The 16,944-nt window shown below is 42.5% G+C and overlaps 1 protein-coding gene across 1 annotated transcript in view; it reads right to left on the reverse strand.

The window, feature by feature from the left end:
* SLC2A12 (solute carrier family 2 member 12) overlaps window positions 1-16,944 on the reverse strand; it is a 124,861-nt gene that overhangs the window by 20,229 nt on the left and 87,688 nt on the right. Inside the window, exons 2-3 of the mRNA XM_040350468.1 lie at window positions 11,280-12,590; window positions 5,692-5,814 (exon numbers count right to left, since the gene is read on the reverse strand). Of these exons, the coding sequence (XP_040206402.1) occupies window positions 5,692-5,814; window positions 11,280-12,590 (1,434 nt within the window). The remainder of the gene's footprint in view (window positions 1-5,691; window positions 5,815-11,279; window positions 12,591-16,944) is intronic.

Consider the following 16,944-nt stretch of genomic DNA (forward strand, 5'->3'; position numbering starts at 1 on the left):
TGTTCCGGTGCCAACTGCTCAGTCTGTTGTTCCAACACCAGCCGCCAAGTCTGTTGTGCCAGTTGCCCAGCCGGTCATGCCAGTTGCCCAACCTGTCGTGCCAGTTGCCCAGCCTGACGTGCCAGTTGCCCAGCCTGACGTGCCAGTTGCCCAGCCTGACGTGCCAGTTGCCCAGCCTGACGTGCCAGTTGCCCAGCCTGACGTGCCAGTTACTCAGCCTGACGTTACCTTGCCAACATACCAACTTGTTGAGCCCCTGCTTGCTGCCCAGCTCGACGACCCGGAGCTTGCTGCCCAGCTCGACGACCCGGAGCTTGCTGCCCAGCTCGACGACCCGGAGCTTGCTGCCCAGCTCGACGACCCGGAGCTTGCTGCCCAGCTCGACGACCCGGAGCTTGCTGCCCAGCTCGACGACCCGGAGCCTGCTGCCCAGCTCGACGACCCGGAGCCTGCTGCCCAGCTCGACGACCCGGAGCTTGCTGCCCAGCTCGACGACCCGGAGCTTGCTGCCCAGCTCGACGACCCGAATCTTGCTGCCCAGCTCGACGACCCAAATCTTGCTGCCCAGCTCGACGACCCGGAGATTGCTGCCCAGCTCGACGTCTCGGAGTCTGCGTCCCAGCTTGATGTACTTTTTGCCCAGCCTAAGTTTTCTGTACCCGCTGCCCAGCTTGAGCTGCACTTTGCCCTGTTAAAAGTCATGGACCTTCCTCCGGCCCAACTTGATGGGACTTTATCTGCTGCCCAGCTTGACATCACAGACTTCCCCCAGCAACATCTAATTGGAGCGTCCGGAGGCCGCTCCAATCCGTCCGGAGGCCGCTCCTTTGGGGGGGTACTGTCAGGGAAGGTTCCCCCCGCTGGTGTTACTGCCTGGTATTTGGCGTGCAGTACTGTGGCCCACCACCAGGAGTTCTTCCCTGGTGGTGTTATGTTATCCTTGGGCTGCAGTACTGGCGTCCACCAGCGGGGGATTCTTGGCAGTGTGGAGCACACAGCCCTTCCTGCGTTCAGGTGTAACCTGAACGTAATTAGCAAGCATATATATACCCGGCGTGTGCAATCAGTCCTCGCCCTGGTATCGGTCTACTTACCTTGATCCTGAGCCTGTATTCTGACCCTGATCCCTGGACCTGATCCCTGGACCTGATCCCGATCCTTGATCTTGATCCCTGCCTGGACTTATCCTCCCTGTTTCCTGATTCCTGTCCCCTCACCCTTCTGCTGGCATCCCACGTGTATGACCTCGGCCTGGCTTGTTTTTGAATACGGTATCTCCCTTTGATTGTACATACTGTTTGCTGTTTATTGTGCACTGGTTGTCCCCACATATTGTAAATAAACACCTTTTACTTCACTACTCACCTTGTTGGTTCTCTCTGTGCAGTCACACAGTACTGATCTACTAGCATTCCTGACACCCACCCTCTCTCACGCTCACCCTAACCCCTTGGAGTCATCTTACCCACCGATGGGGATGGTCTGGTCTTAGGGTGGAAAGTCTGTGAGTTTGTGGAAGAGGCGGTCAGGTTCTATGTAGCCAAGTACCTCTCAACCAGATCCACAAGCTTGTTAGCAGTTTCTGGGTGTCCATGGCCTACCCATTTTTGGATGGCAGTAGGAAGAGATTTCAGGAACTGATCCACAATCTTTGGTGCGGTCAAAGTCTCTGGCTGCAGCCACTTCCAGCTCAGGTGAATGAGATCATACATTTGAAACCTGGGAGGTTTTCCAAGCTGGAAAGTCCAGTTATGTACACACTGAGCCCGGATGGCCAGGGTGACACCCAGCCATGCCAATATTTCTGTTTTTAGCACCACGTAGTCTTTTTTGCTTGGTCAGGCTTTAGGTCATAATGAGCATTCTGCCTTTCCCCAGTTAACAGAGGGGCCACCAGTCCAGCCCACTGCTCCTTAGGCCACTTTTCCCTTTGGAGCAATCCTTTCAAACGTGGTCAGAAACACCTCAGGATCATCCTCTCCAGTCATTTTTGGCAGTAAACGGCTCACACAAAATGATGCTGTATTACTGGAACCACTTGCCCCACTGGTCTTCGGATGTTGCTGCATTAATTGAAGACGTGGACACAAAGTCAGAACCCTTAGTCAGTTAGAATCAAAATGGATATTTATTCTCGACACATTCACACCCCGGGGTCTAAACATAGAATTTGATTTAAACTGTTTTATTAGTGATTTTTAATACCTTTTTAATACCTATCATAATCATAATCTACTGGAGTTATCATGTGCCAACCACACTCATTGTCTACCATCTAATCTTGATTCCCTTGTAAACTTTTCTCCTAATACACTGAGTGTAATTGTGGCTTTCACGATACGGGCTACAACAAAATGGCTGCGATCGTAGCCTCCCAAACTTATCCTCTGGAAAATGGCCGCCCCGTTATTTTCAATGGATGGGCTTCAAGAAAATGACATTTGAACTCATTATACCCTATATAAAGACACTTATGTGTATCAAATCTTATCCCTGATAAAGTCACGTGATTCGTGACGACACACGTTGGATAGATGGAACCCAGAAGTGATGTCTGGCCGCGAGCTCGGTGCTCGTTTACTATGTGCATGCTTTTATTATGTTAAATGTGAGTACCCATATGTTTTTTACTGTGGTTTCAAATAGTCTGAACCTACTACACTATAGAGGTCCCTTCCTTTCTGAATTTTCCTATACATGCCCGGTGTATTTACCTGAGTGGATCCGCACTGACTGACCTAGCCCTAGGAGATGGGATATTAGAGGAAGCAGGAATCAGGCTATAGAGACACCGGAACCCCCTGGAAAGAAACGTGGAGAGGACCTTCCTCCTTGAGCGATCATCTAGCCCTTACACTCTGACACGCTGATTAACATACAACAGTAAGGTAAGAAGGTAGAACACCTACGGGTGTAACTAACAACGATAATTTCATTCACTGAAGTCACTGAAGATTTCATTCTAATTGAAGTCACAACACCACTTATTGATACTACACATCACCTTACTATCACATCTGCACTTTATGTTCTCTGTAGGAATTGTTTGACTCCTACGGTGGCTGCTGTACCTTTTATTAGTTTTATTTGATCTCTTATTAGAGCAGGAATACCCACTTGTACAATGTCTCCACTTGTTGTTGGAGTCTCTTCTCCAGCTCTATGAAGCGAGCCTCAGATTGTTGCTGAGCTTCAAGGCTCTTTTGCAAAGTTGCATTTGTCTGCTGTTGATTTGCATTTGCTAGAGCGAGCTGTCTCAGTATCTCCTCCATGCTGGCCTTAAAAAAACTGCCCGCATTCTCCACCAACTGTGAGAGGGTTAGCTCGGCAGCGGGTGTGTGTGACCCCCTGGAAGAGTTCACTACACAACAATTAGGCACAGCAAACAGTAGTGAAGGTGAAAAAACAAAGGTGCAGTTTATTTTCGCTATTTACAATAGTCAAAAACAGCAAAAAAGAAACATGAAAATAAATCCTTGCCAACTTGACTATTTACTACACAGAGGTTCCCTGGCTATCAGCTAGGTGCAGCCTTGTGCTGTCCCCAGCACCTATCTCCCTGTTACAGAGGCTTGCCACACAGGCATTGTCTCACCACACAGACAGGTTTCACACTCCCCAGTCTAAACAGGCACAAAACTGGTTCCAGGATGGAGCAACTCCTTTTGCAACTCCTTTTGCTGGGATTTTTTGTAGAGGCCTTAATGACCCCAACTTAATTCAGCTGGGCTCATTACCTCTACCCCTGCAGGATTCTCAGCACTTCCCCCTAGTGCTACAAATCGGCATAGAGCCTGAATCTGGGACACTTTGCCATCCTGGATGCAACCAGGCGATTTTACCTGCCTGCTGCTACAAAAAAATAAAATATATATACACTGTATGTACTGTATATGTGTGCCTATTGAGTGAATGTCATCATACACCTACATATACTCTATGATAACTTTTAGACTGACTGCTTTAATCAGATTCTCTTATCCAGTTTTCGTCATATACAGTCTGTTGGGTGTGTAGCTAAGTGTGTTTGATAGGACCTTGAACTTAATAAACTGTACTATATCAAATCAAAATTAAATACCGTAATTAAAAAGTGTTTTAGTGTTAATAAACCAGGGGTGTGAAGTTTTATTAATCTCTGATAAGAAATAAATGACGTGGCTTTCAATAATGTGTTGTGTGCCTGTAGCAGAAACATTTACTGTACGTGTATTAACAGGAAAATCAGTGTTTCGCAACACACTTGCATTCATATAGCAAACAATGAGCGAATAAATCATTCACTTGGAAATTTGTACATAAATAGTCTATTTATTCTAAAACTATGAAAAATGTGTTCAAAACCTTTTAACCACTTCCCGTCTGCGCTATAGCCGAATGACGGCTACAGTGCGGACCCCAATTTCCAGGAGGACCTCAATAGACGTTCTCCCTCCCCTTTGTGCTCTCCTCACACACCCCTGCAGGCTGCGTGCGGCACGCGCTGTGATCACCCGAGTCACTGAGACTCGGGTGATCACAGATCCGAGTAAGGGGCCAGTCCCGGCCTATTACCACGTGATCAGCTGTCAGCCAATGACAGCTGATCACGTGATGTGAACAAAGCTCAGTAATCATTTTTTTTCTCCTCATGCTGACAGCGTGAGGAGAAAAAGCCGATCACTGGCTTAGGTTGCAAGGGACATCGTTCCCAAACAGGAAGGAGGCACATCTGCCTCTATGTGCGAATCTAAACCCCCTGCCAGTGCCACCAGCCAATGCCACCTCCAGTGTCCACAGTGCCCACCAGTGCCACCTATCAATGCCCACAAGTGCCACCTATCAATGCCCACCACCATTGGTGCCAATCAGTGCCTCATCAGTGCCACCTAGCAGTGCTGCCTATTAGTGCCCATTATTGCCATCCATCAGTGCCCATTATTAACACCCATCAGTGCCCATCACTGCCACCCATTAGTGCCCAGCTGTCAGTGCCACCTATCAATGCCACCTATTAGTGCCACTTCTCAGTGCCCACCAGTGCCACCTATCAATGCCCTTCAGTGCCACACACCAGTGCCACCTATCAGTGCCCACCGATGCCGCCTTATCAGTGCCCACCAGTGATGCCTTATCGGTGCCCACTAGTGATGTCTTATTGGTGCCCATCAGTACAGCCGCATCAGCGTACATCAATGAAGGAGAAAAATTACCTGTTTGCAAAATGTTATAACAAAATGTAAAAAAATATAACTTTTTTTTAACCAAAAATAAAAACCGCAGAGGTGATCAAATACCACCAAAAGAAAGCTCAATATGTGGGGAAAAAATTATAAAAACTTTCATTTGGGTACAGTGTTGTATGACCGCGCAATTGTCATTCAAATTGCATCAGCACTGAAAGCTGAAAATTGGTCTGGGCAGGAGGGGGGTTTAAGTGCCCAGTAAGCAAGTGGTTAAATAAGTGTTAACTCGGCTTATTCCACAAGCAATGAAAGAGTACTATCCTATGCTCAAATAGGAGAAAGATAAGGCAATCAGTCATTTAAAATTTACTATTTTCAGATCAGTGCAAGATGAGTTTTGAATCGCTTCTATGAGTTTCTCCATTGTTTTCAAATACATCCTTTTCTTTATATATTTTTTTGTGCCTCTATATATTTTTCATCAGGATTTTGAATGAAAAAGCATAGAATTAAACAGAACTCTTACCAGTGAGCGTAAGGAAGGTCAGAGATATGAGGAGGTTCATGCCCCAGTTCATGCTACTAGTTATTGCGAAAGCCCGACCTTTAATACCCGCAGGAAAGATCTCACTCTGCACCAGCCAAGCCACTAAAACACAAAAAAACAAAAAAACAGTTTACCAACCAGCTGAAGGATATGAACATCAAGGCAATATCTATCTACCAAATATCAATGTTTTATTTTTATTTAAAACATTTGTGTTGAACTCCTCACTTATTAATTTCAGGATCTGCAGTGCTAAGCTCTGTCTAAAAAATGAGAAATATGTCATCAATCTATTGTATGTTAGTAAAACGTTAGAACATCTGTTTTAGGTCACATATATAGAGACCTGGAGAAAGAAACATGTCTAGTTGTTCTGTCCACCAGACTTATATTCTGATTACCTGTATCTGTGTTGTTAAAATTACATTTAAGGTTTATAATTTACATAAGACAATCATTTGCGGAGTGCAGGCGCCATCTAGTGTTCTTTTTTAGTATTGCTGCAGTGTTCTGTTTATTTGATTACTGTATGAGTAGTTAAGGAAGTTGTTAGTAAGCAGAGAATTCTGGGTAGAATTTTCACTGGAAGTGAACCAGCCATCATTCTTTGAGAAGACACTGCAGACACTGCAGGAAGCAAGACATGTCTTGCTTAATCTATCGCCATCACCCCTTAGTGAACTTAAAAAGTATGGGCCAGATTCACAAAAGAGATACGACGGCGTATCTCCTGATACGCCGTCGTATCTCTAAGATACGATTGTCGTATCTATGCGCCTGATTCATAGAATCAGGTTATGCATAGATAGCCCTAAGATCCGACAGGTGTAACTGTGTTACACTGTCGGATCTTAGGCTGCAATTCTAGGCCGGCCGCTAGGTGGCGATTCCATTGCGGTCGGCGTAGAATATGCAAATGACTAGTTACGCCGATTCACGAACGTCCGCTTTGCCCGTCGATCTAAATTTACGTCGTTTCCGTAGAGATGCGTCGCCTAAAACTAAGCATGCCCTCTAGGTGGTCTAACCAATGTTAAGTATGGGCGTCGTTCCCACGTCAAATTTTTTAATTTCACGTCGTTTGCGTAAGTCGTCCGTGAATGGCGCTGGACGCCATTTACGTTAACGTTGAAACCAATGACGTCCTTGCAACGTCATTTAGCGCAATGCACGTCGGGTAATTTTAGGGACGGAGCATGCGCAGTATGTTCGGCGCAGGAACGCGCCTAATTTAAATGGTCCCCGCCCCATTTGAATTAGGCGGGCTTGCGCCGGGCGGGTTTACGTTACGCTGCCGCAAGTTTACAGGTAAGTGCTTTGTGAATCAAGCACTTACGCTGTAAACTTGCGGCGGTGTAACATAAATGGGATGCGTTACGCCGCCGCAGCGTAACGCATTTCTATGTGAATCTGGCCCTATGTTTTTATTATCTTATCCTGTATTGTAGATTGTTGTTTCTGTAATGTATGCTGTATTGTATGCAATATTGTACTTATTGAGGTCTATTCCTGTTATTTTGTAGTTTCACCTGGCTTGTTCTAATAAAACTGAGATCAAAGAAATATGGTATCTGAAGTTTATGGGACAAGAAGGTTTAGCTTTATGTCCTTAAGACAGAATACTAATACATGTGTGAACAAATACTCAGTCTGATGCAAGCAGTTCTTTCTTCTTAGTAGTGCTATACAGTAGTTGTATCTTTCTGTGAAAATACAATATACTTGTCCTTTAATGGAGCGCCTAAGTGCTCTTATTTAGCACCTGTTTGTGGTTCCTAATCTTAATCTTTTGTTTTGGGGCACCATTTCATCTTTAAACCTATCTGCTTGGGTTTACAATTTTTAATTACTGTAGATATTTACTTATTGTGTATGCAGTATAAAAAACAGTGTACCAAAAGATTACAGATAATTCAAATCATATGTTTTTGTGTGAGTTGTCAATGTATTGTTTGTGAGCTGATTTTCAAAAAATTATCAAATTTTTCTGTAACAAAATATTGTATTTTTGGCTGTTCGTGTTTTGGCATGCAATAAAATGGTTACAACTCTCAGTGATATGTGTACTCTTTTAAAATGATTCCGCTAAGTAAAACATGTAGCCAGTACACATAGTAAAATAACCAGTAGCCACTGCCAGTAAAATTGGCAAGCAATAGATTGCTACTGCAAAGATCTGTTACTGCAAGTTGAGGTGTAGTACGAGGCTTAAAGGATCACTAAAGGATTTTTTTTTTTTAACTAAATAGCTTCCTTTACCTTACTGCAGTACTGGTTTCATGTCCTCATTGTTTGTTTTTGCTTTGAAGTTGCTGTAATTCTGCTGTGATCTCCACACTTCCTGCTTGTCTGGCTCCTTATGAAAAATCTCATGGCAGCTTTTCACTGTGGTCCAAGCTGTGTGTCTAAAACTCCTCAGAACCAATCAGATTAATTTTAAAAACAAAACACTGCCCTGGATTTGTTTGTTTTTGTTCTGTGGGTCTCTTTACTTCACACAAAACATGAAACCAGTTTAAAAACGAAAGTGAAACTAGAGGCACATTATATGATTGAATTTAATCTATTTTTAATAATTTTTAAAATGAATCAGTTAACTTGTATGGCTCTATACCCTGTAAACAGTCATTTCAGCAAAAAAAAAATATTTTCCTTTAGTGACCCTTTAAGGAGATACCGAGAGTCTAAACAACTACAGTGAGGGGAAAAAAATTGATCCCCTGCTGCTTTTGTATGTTTGCCCACTGACAAAGAAATGATTAGTCTATACTTTTTAATGGTAGGTTTATTTTAACAAAATAACAACAACAAAATCCAGAAAAACACATTTAAAAAGTTATAAATTGATTTGCATTTTAATGAGTGAAATTTGTATTTGACCCCCTATCAATCAGCAAGATTTCTGCCTCCCAGGTGTCTTCTATACAGGTAACAAGCTGAGATTAGGAGCACTCTCTAAGCCTAGGTTCACATTGATGCGATTTGGCATGCAATTTGACATGTCAAATCGGCAATAGTACCATCCAAATCGGTGCAACGCCTACTTTGCAATGCGCGACAGATTCCCAAAAGTCGTTTCTGTACTACTTTTGGTGACTTCGGGGTGCGATTTGTATAGACATCTGTGCAGTAACCCGCACAGATGTCTCTGAAATCAGTTGGACTGACATGCGGCTATGAAATCGTGCAAGTTCAGCTGAACTTGCACAATTTAAATCCCACTGTCAGTGTGAACCTAAGCTTAAAGGGAGTGCTCCTAATCTCAGCTTGTTACCCGTATAAAACAGCACCTGTCCACAGAAGCAATCAATCAATCAGATTCCAATCTCTCCACCATGGCCAAGACAAAAGAGCTGTCCAAAGATGTCAGGGACAAGATTGTAGATTTACACAAGGCTGGAATGGGCTACCAGACCATCGTCAACTCACCATGTTTGGAGGAGGAGGAATGCTGCCTATGGCCCCAACAACATCCCCATCGTCAAACATGGAGGTGGAAAGATTATGCTTTGGGGGTGTTTTGCTGCTAAGGTGACAGGAGAACTTTACCGCATCAAGGGTCAATGGACAGGACCACGTACCATCAAATTTCGGGTTAAAAGCCAGGACATTGAAAATGGGCCGTGGATAGGTAATCCAGCATGACAATGACCCAAAATACATGGTCAAGGCAACAAAGGAGTGGCTCAAGAAGAAGCACAATAAGGTCTTGGAGTGGTCTAGTCAGTCTCCAGACCCTAATCCAATAGAAAATATGTGGAGGGAGCTATAGGTTTGATGACTTGAAGAGGATCTGCAAACAGGAGTGGGATAAAATCCCTCCTGAGATGTGTGCAAACCAGGTGGCCAACTACAAGAAATGTCAGACCTCTGTGAATGCCAACAAGGGTTTTTCTACCAAGTACTAAGTCATGTTTTGCGAAGGGGTCAAATAATTATTTCACTCATTAAAATGCAAATCAATTTATAACTTTTTTGTGTTTTTCTGGATTTTTTTTGTTGTTATTCTGTCTCTCACTGTTAAAAGTAAACCTGCCATTAAAATTATAGACTGATCATTTCTTTGTCAGTGGGCAAAAGTACAAAATCAGCAGGGGATCAAATACTTTTTTCTTACATTGTATAATATACAAACAGACTGAGGGAACAGAGAACAGAGGTTGCGTCACCAGCAGGTGGAATGTCTCACCACAAGATGGTTGGGTCTTTGCCAGAGCTCTGGGTGGTGAAGAAGGAGATTGGCTGACAATCCCAGGCTGTGGCCCTACCTGGTGACACATTTGAGACAGAAAAACAGACTCAACAACAGAGAGTTAAAGGTCACAAACACACACCAAGCCTAGATCTACTAGATGAAAAGGTTGTCAGAGAAAGCCATGCAGAGGCAGAAGTAACAAAACAGCTTACATACACTTGAATGGAAGGTTGGCAGAAAAGCGCACAACCCTGACACTCAAGAGCGGAGGCAAACTATATGTACTAAATCAGAGTCAACCACACAGAATCAGAAGCGACACAACTACTTGTGTTCCATGAGACGGTTGCCAGGAGGACACACTTATAGAACTAAACATAACCACAAAATACAGAGCAAGGAATAACATGACAAAATAAAAACACGGGAATCACAAAGCAAAAACCAAACATACAAAAAAAGGTAATGGATCAAACAAGTATGTTCTAGTAAAAAACAAACTGACATATGCCAATAAGAAAGGGTAGAAATACCACACAGGAGAACATGATACGTGAAAGGCAAAGATAAGCAAATGTGCTCGGAAAGGGTAGTGTACAGTACAGTGCAAAGCATGCAAATAACCTAGGACTAAATCTGACCTGTAGCCAGATTCTCACACTTTTTATATATATATATATATTTTTTTTTAATGTATTTTGTCAATGAGAAACAATATCAAAATTACTTAAATTATTTGAGTTGTATTTGAGTTGTATAAAGCTACAAAGGTGTGTAATTATATATTAGGCCCCGTACACACAAAGGTGTGTAATTATATATTAGGCCCCGTACACACGCGAAGACATGCCTGATGAAAACGGTCCGCGGACCGTTTTCATCGGACATGTTTCCTGGGAGGTTTTGGTCTGATGTGTGTACACACCATCAGACCAAAATCCCCGCGGACAGAGAACGCGGTGACGTAGAAGACACCGACGTTCTCAAACACGGAAGTGCAATGCTTCCACGAATGCGTCAAATCAATTCGACGCATGCGCGGGATTTCGGGACGCTGGTTACACGTCATAACCAGCGGACATGTCCGATTAGGTGTACTAACCATCGGACATGTCCGGTGGACATGTTTCCAGCGGACAAGTTTCTTAGCTTGCTAAGAAACTTTTGTCCGCTGGAAACCTGTCCGCTAGGCAGTACACACAGTCGGACATGTCCGCGGAAACTGGTCCGCGGACCAGTTTCAGCGGACATGTTCGACCGTGTGTACGCGGCCTAAGGCTACATAAATAATCCTGGTTCAGGGACCACAAAAACTTAATTATTGACTGCCTTTACTACTACTGGTAAGGTAAAATAAACTGAAAACACTTACTTGGTCCCAAACCTATTGAAAATGCAGCTACATAAATGAGTAGGCTGCCTAAATACAACCATTTCATGAATACTGGTACACTGTGTGCTGTAACAGTTTCTTGGGAGGGACCGGGTCCCATCTGTATAGTCCGTTGGTCCATTTCAGTCACATTTCCTGAAGGAGGTAAAGATGTCCTGGTTGATAATTCACTGAATTCTTTCTGGAGAGACTGATTGTTTTTGGTTAGGTCTGATTTGTAAAATTGGGAATCCCCAAAGGACTGGTTTAGATAGGAGCTGGTTTTACAAATATTATTATAATTAATGTCAATGTTAAGGCTTATTATTCCCATTGTAACCAATGATGTTGCCATCACACCAGACCCAATACAGAGGAAAGTCTTACTTCCAATTCTGTCTACAAAAAATGTTGCTGGGATTGTACTGACTACTTTCACAATCCCAATGCCTGTTGAGGCTAGGCTAGCAGCTTCATCACTCTGGTAGCCAACCGATTTCAGTACTGTAGAAGCATAAAATAAGATGTTGGGTTGCCCTGTAATTTGGACAAAGAAGCTGAGAGCTACGCCTATTAACAGACGTGCTCTCATATTGTCCCTTGAACAAAATAAGTCCCAAAAACTGTACTGGTATTCTGCTTTTATGGAGGATTTGATAGCTGTAAGCTCTTCCTTGGTCTGTGAGGTTCCTTTTAGTTTCTGAAGAACTTTGCCAGCAGCCTCATCCTGTCCCTTCATGATTAAAAAACGAGGACTCGGAGGGAGAAAATACATAGCAAATGCCTGTAATGCAGCCAACGGAATTATGAGTCCAAACATGTATTGCCAACCACTACTAACAGTTGCAAAGAGAAAATTTGAAATGTAGGCCAGTAGTATGCCAACTACAATCATTAGTTCATTTAGAGACACCAGCATGCCTCTTCTATGATGAGGTGCAATTTCTGCAATATAAACACAAGTAGCAATGGCCGATAAAGATATGGAAATGCCAATGATGATGCGTCCTGCAATAAGGCTTCCATAGGATACAACGGTGATCAACAGCAAATTGGCAAGTCCAAGTAAACAAGACGTAATCATGATTGCGATTCTCCTTCCATAGTAGTCTATAAGGAATCCTCCAACCAGTGAGGCTAAAAGTGCTCCAATTAACAGTGCACTCACTACTAGTTCTTGCTGTTGACAGTTAAGATGCAATAGGCTATGTAGCTGTAAAAGGGCCCCGGAGATAATGCCCAGCTCATAGCCAACAAGCAGTCCACTTATAGCCGCTATGACTGAAGAAAGGATAATAAAAAGTCCACATCCTAAAGAAAAAAAAAGAAAACACCCAATCAGTAACACATAAACAGCAGTATATACATTACAAGTGGCCATGACAGAGAACCTCCATATATATTTACATGTAGGGATCAATTATAAATAATATCAAATTACGAATGAAATTCAAAATACTAACAACTTACAAAGCCATCCACAACTCGGTTCCCAGCTACATCACTAACCTGTTCTTAAAATACCAACCAAATCGTTCTCTTCATTCCTTCCAAGACCTCCTGCTCTCAATCCCCTTTGTTACCTACTCCCAAGCTCATCTCCTGGACTTTTACTTTTCCTGAGCCTCACCCATCCTATGGAATTCCTTACCTCAATCTCTCCGACTGTCTACATTTAGACGTTTCCTAAAAGCCCATCTCTTCAGAGAAGCCTTTCCTGCCCCTACCTAATAACTGTACATTGTCTTCTCCGTCGGCTCATCCCCCATAGTTATTACCTTTTGTATTACTTGACCCTCCCTTAGACTGTAAACTCTATCGAACAGGGAACTCTGATTTCTCCTGTATTGAATTTTATTGTAACTGTACTGTCTGCTTTCACATTGTAACGTGCTGCACAACGTTTTGGTGCTATATAAATCCTAAATAATAATAATAATAATTTGCCATTTTGTTATCTTTTTCTGCTACCTTATCAGACACTGAGGCCGCGTACACACGGTCGGTCAAAACCGATGAAAACGGACTGAAGGACCTTTTCACCGGTCCAAACCGATCATATGTGGGCCCCATCGGTCAGTTATCCTTCGGTGAAAAAATTTAGAACTTGCTTTAAAATTTCACCGATGTACGCCTAACCGATAGGTCAAAACCGACCGTTAGTACGCACGACCATCAGTTATAAACCTGCGCATGCTCAGAATCACGTCGACGCATGCTTGGAAGCATTGAACTTTTTTTCTGCACGTCGTTGTGTTTTACGTCACCGCGTTCTGACACGATCGGTTTTTAACTGATGGTGTGTAGGTACATCAGACCATCAGTCAGCTTCATCGGTTCACCGATGACAACGGTCCTTCGGATCGTTGTCATCGGATGGACTGATCGTGTGTACGCGGCCTTAGAGGGGTAGCATTTTTCTTGTGTTACAATCAATATCAACTGCTTCTCTGGTGAGAGGCTAAAGCTGGATACACACTTTACATTTTTCTTTAAGTTTCTTTAAGTTTTTTCCTTTAGATTTACCAAAACCATATAATATGAGGTCAAACATTTTCAATTTGTATGCAGTCAGGGCCTTACACTATATGGTAAATCTAAAGGAAATCAAACAATAAAAGTTGTATAGTGTGTAATTGTTTCCAGCTTTAGAGTATGTGAATATGATAAGCTTATGCATACACACGTGTGAAAATTTAGATACGCTCCATGGAAATTATGGACTTTTTTGACACTTGAACATGCAAACATTAGATTTTTATTCAAACTGTGCCCACAGAGAAAGGTGATATATTTTTGAATAAGAACACAAGAAAACATGCCTTTTCAATAATTTATTCAATAAAAATATTAGTAGATGTAAAGGTGTATTGTGGATTTCTTCTAGGCAAAAATCCTACAAGATGTTAATGGAAATCATATTAGGGCTTTGAGAAGGGCATAACTCTCTAGTTCTTTTTGAGCCGTTCTTGTTGAATTTGCTAGTGTGCTACAGGTCATTATAATGTTGAGTCATTTCCGGTTCAATTTACATTTCTGAATGGGGGGTCTCACATTCACATCAAGCACACTTTGATATGATGCACAATGATGCACAATGTATAGTTGGTTTGATGACTGAGCGCTGCCCAGGCCTTGAAGCATCAACGCAACCCCAAATCAAAAAAATTTTTATCACCATGCTTCACAGTTATGGCCTTCACCTTCGAGAAAGCCTGGGCTCTGCTTATAGGTTTAAGGACAAACTTTATTTTTTTTTCCTAAATAACTTCCTTTACCTTAGTGCAGTCCTCCTTCATTTACCTCATCCTTCCATTTTGCTTTTAAATGTCTTCATTTCTTCTAAGAAATCCTCACTTCCTGTTCTTCTGTCTGTAACTCAACACAGTAATGCAAGGCTTTCTCCCTGGTGTGGATTGTCGTGCTCGCCCCCTCCCTTGGACTACGGGAGAGTCAGGACGCCCACTAACACACAGCTCCTTTCTTTATCTGCAACGTAGAGAGCGTCCTGACTCTCCTGTAGTCCAAGGGAGGGGGCGAGCACGACACTCCACACCAGGGAGAAAGCCTTGCATTACTGTGTGGAGTTACAGACAGAAGAACAGGAAGTGAGCATTTCTCAGAAGAAATAAGGACATTTAAAAGCAAAATCAAAGGATGAGGTAAGTGAAGGAGGACTGCACTAAGGTAAAGGAAGCTATTTAGGAAAACAAAATTGTACCTTTACAACCTATTTAACCGTTTTATAAAGGTTGAATTGGTGTAACATCTTTCTGATAGTAGATGCATGCGGTTTGACCCCAGCTGTTGCAAGAATTTCCTGAACGCTCCAGAATGTATTTTTTTTTTAATCATAAACTTGTAGTGCACTCATCCTTTACACTTTCTTTGAGTAAAAAAACCCCAATTAACTACCTTCCCTAGCCTATCTGGCCTATCCAGAGCAAAACAATAAATAAAAAATAGCTACACGTACACTTAGGCCTCGTACACACGATAGGTTAACCAGTCTGATGGACCGTTTTCATCAGTCCAAACCGATCGTGTGTGGGCCCCATAGGTTATTTAACCTTAGGTTAAAAAAAAGCCAACTTGCTTTAAAATTAACCTATGGATTCCTAACCGATGGTAAAAAAACAATCGTTAGTAGGCACGTCCATCGGTTAAAAATCCACGCATGCTCAGAATCAAGTCGATGCATGCTTGGAAGCATTAAACTTTGTTTTTTTCAGCACGTCGTTGTGTTTTACGTCACCGCGTTCTAACACGATCGTTTTTTTAACTGATGGTGTGTAGGCGTAACGGACCATCAGTCAGCTTCATAAGTTAACCTATGATAACGGTCCTTCAGACCGTTGTCCTCTGGTTAACCTATCGTGTGTACGAGGCCTTAGCCGTAAACCTGTCAATCAGTTATGTAATTAGTTAGCATGTAATTATCATGTTATTTTCTATTAGGTGCAGATTTAAACCTTCCATTTTAATCAATGGGCGCTCAAGGCAAGCCAGGAACCCACAGAAAATACGAAGCCCATTTTCATTGGTGGGCTTGTAGACAAAAAAAAACTGCAGCTTTGATTCCTTTTTTATAGGTACAGGCCATTTATTTACCTCATGAAGCCTGGCCAAAAAAAACTCATATTTTAAATTCTTCTTGCATGCTTACATGTGAGATGTCATATATTTTCATTACCGTGTTTCCCTAAAAATAAGCCAGGATCTTATATTAATTTTGGCAACAAAAGACACAGTAGGGCTTATTATTAGGGGTAGGTCTTACCATGCAATGTGCTGTCTTCTCTCTCCCTCTCTCTCCCTGCCTGTCAGGAATCTCCAGTGTGAAGTTAAGTCTGAGTTAAAATGCTTGTAAAATCCTATAATCCATTCTATTACAGTATTATATAATGCACAATATGTGTGTTTCTGTAATATAATTGTGCCAAATACCTTCGTTATAGCGCCGCTCTGCACTTCTGTGACACGCCGGAGCTCTCTTCCCCACAATTATATTACAGAAACACACATATTGTGCATTATATAATACTGTAATAGAATGGATTATAGGATTTTACAAGCATTTTAAACTAGGGCTAATTTTCGGAGAAGGTCTTATATTGCAACCCTCCTGGAAAATAGCGCTAGGTCTTATTTTCGGGGAAGGTCTTATTTTCGTGGCCATGACAGAGAACCTCCATATATATTTACATGTAGGGATCAATTATAAATAATATCAAATTACGAATGAAATTCAAAATACTAACAACTTACAAAGCCATCCACAACTCGGTTCCCAGCTACATCACTAACCTGTTCTTAAAATACCAACCAAATCGTTCTCTTCATTCCTTCCAAGACCTCCTGCTCTCAATCCCCTTTGTTACCTACTCCCAAGCTCATCTCCTGGACTTTTACTTTTCCTGAGCCTCACCCATCCTATGGAATTCCTTACCTCAATCTCTCCGACTGTCTACATTTAGACGTTTCCTAAAAGCCCATCTTTTCAGAGAAGCCTTTCCTGCCCCTACCTAATAACTGTACATTGTCTTCTCCGTCGGCTCATCCCCCATAGTTATTACCTTTTGTATTACTTGACCCTCCCTTAGACTGTAAACTCTATCGAACAGGGAACTCTGATTTCTCCTGTATTGAATTTTATTGTAACTGT

Source organism: Rana temporaria, chromosome 4 (genome assembly GCF_905171775.1).
Source record: "Rana temporaria chromosome 4, aRanTem1.1, whole genome shotgun sequence".
Taxonomy (NCBI): Eukaryota; Metazoa; Chordata; class Amphibia; order Anura; family Ranidae; genus Rana; species Rana temporaria.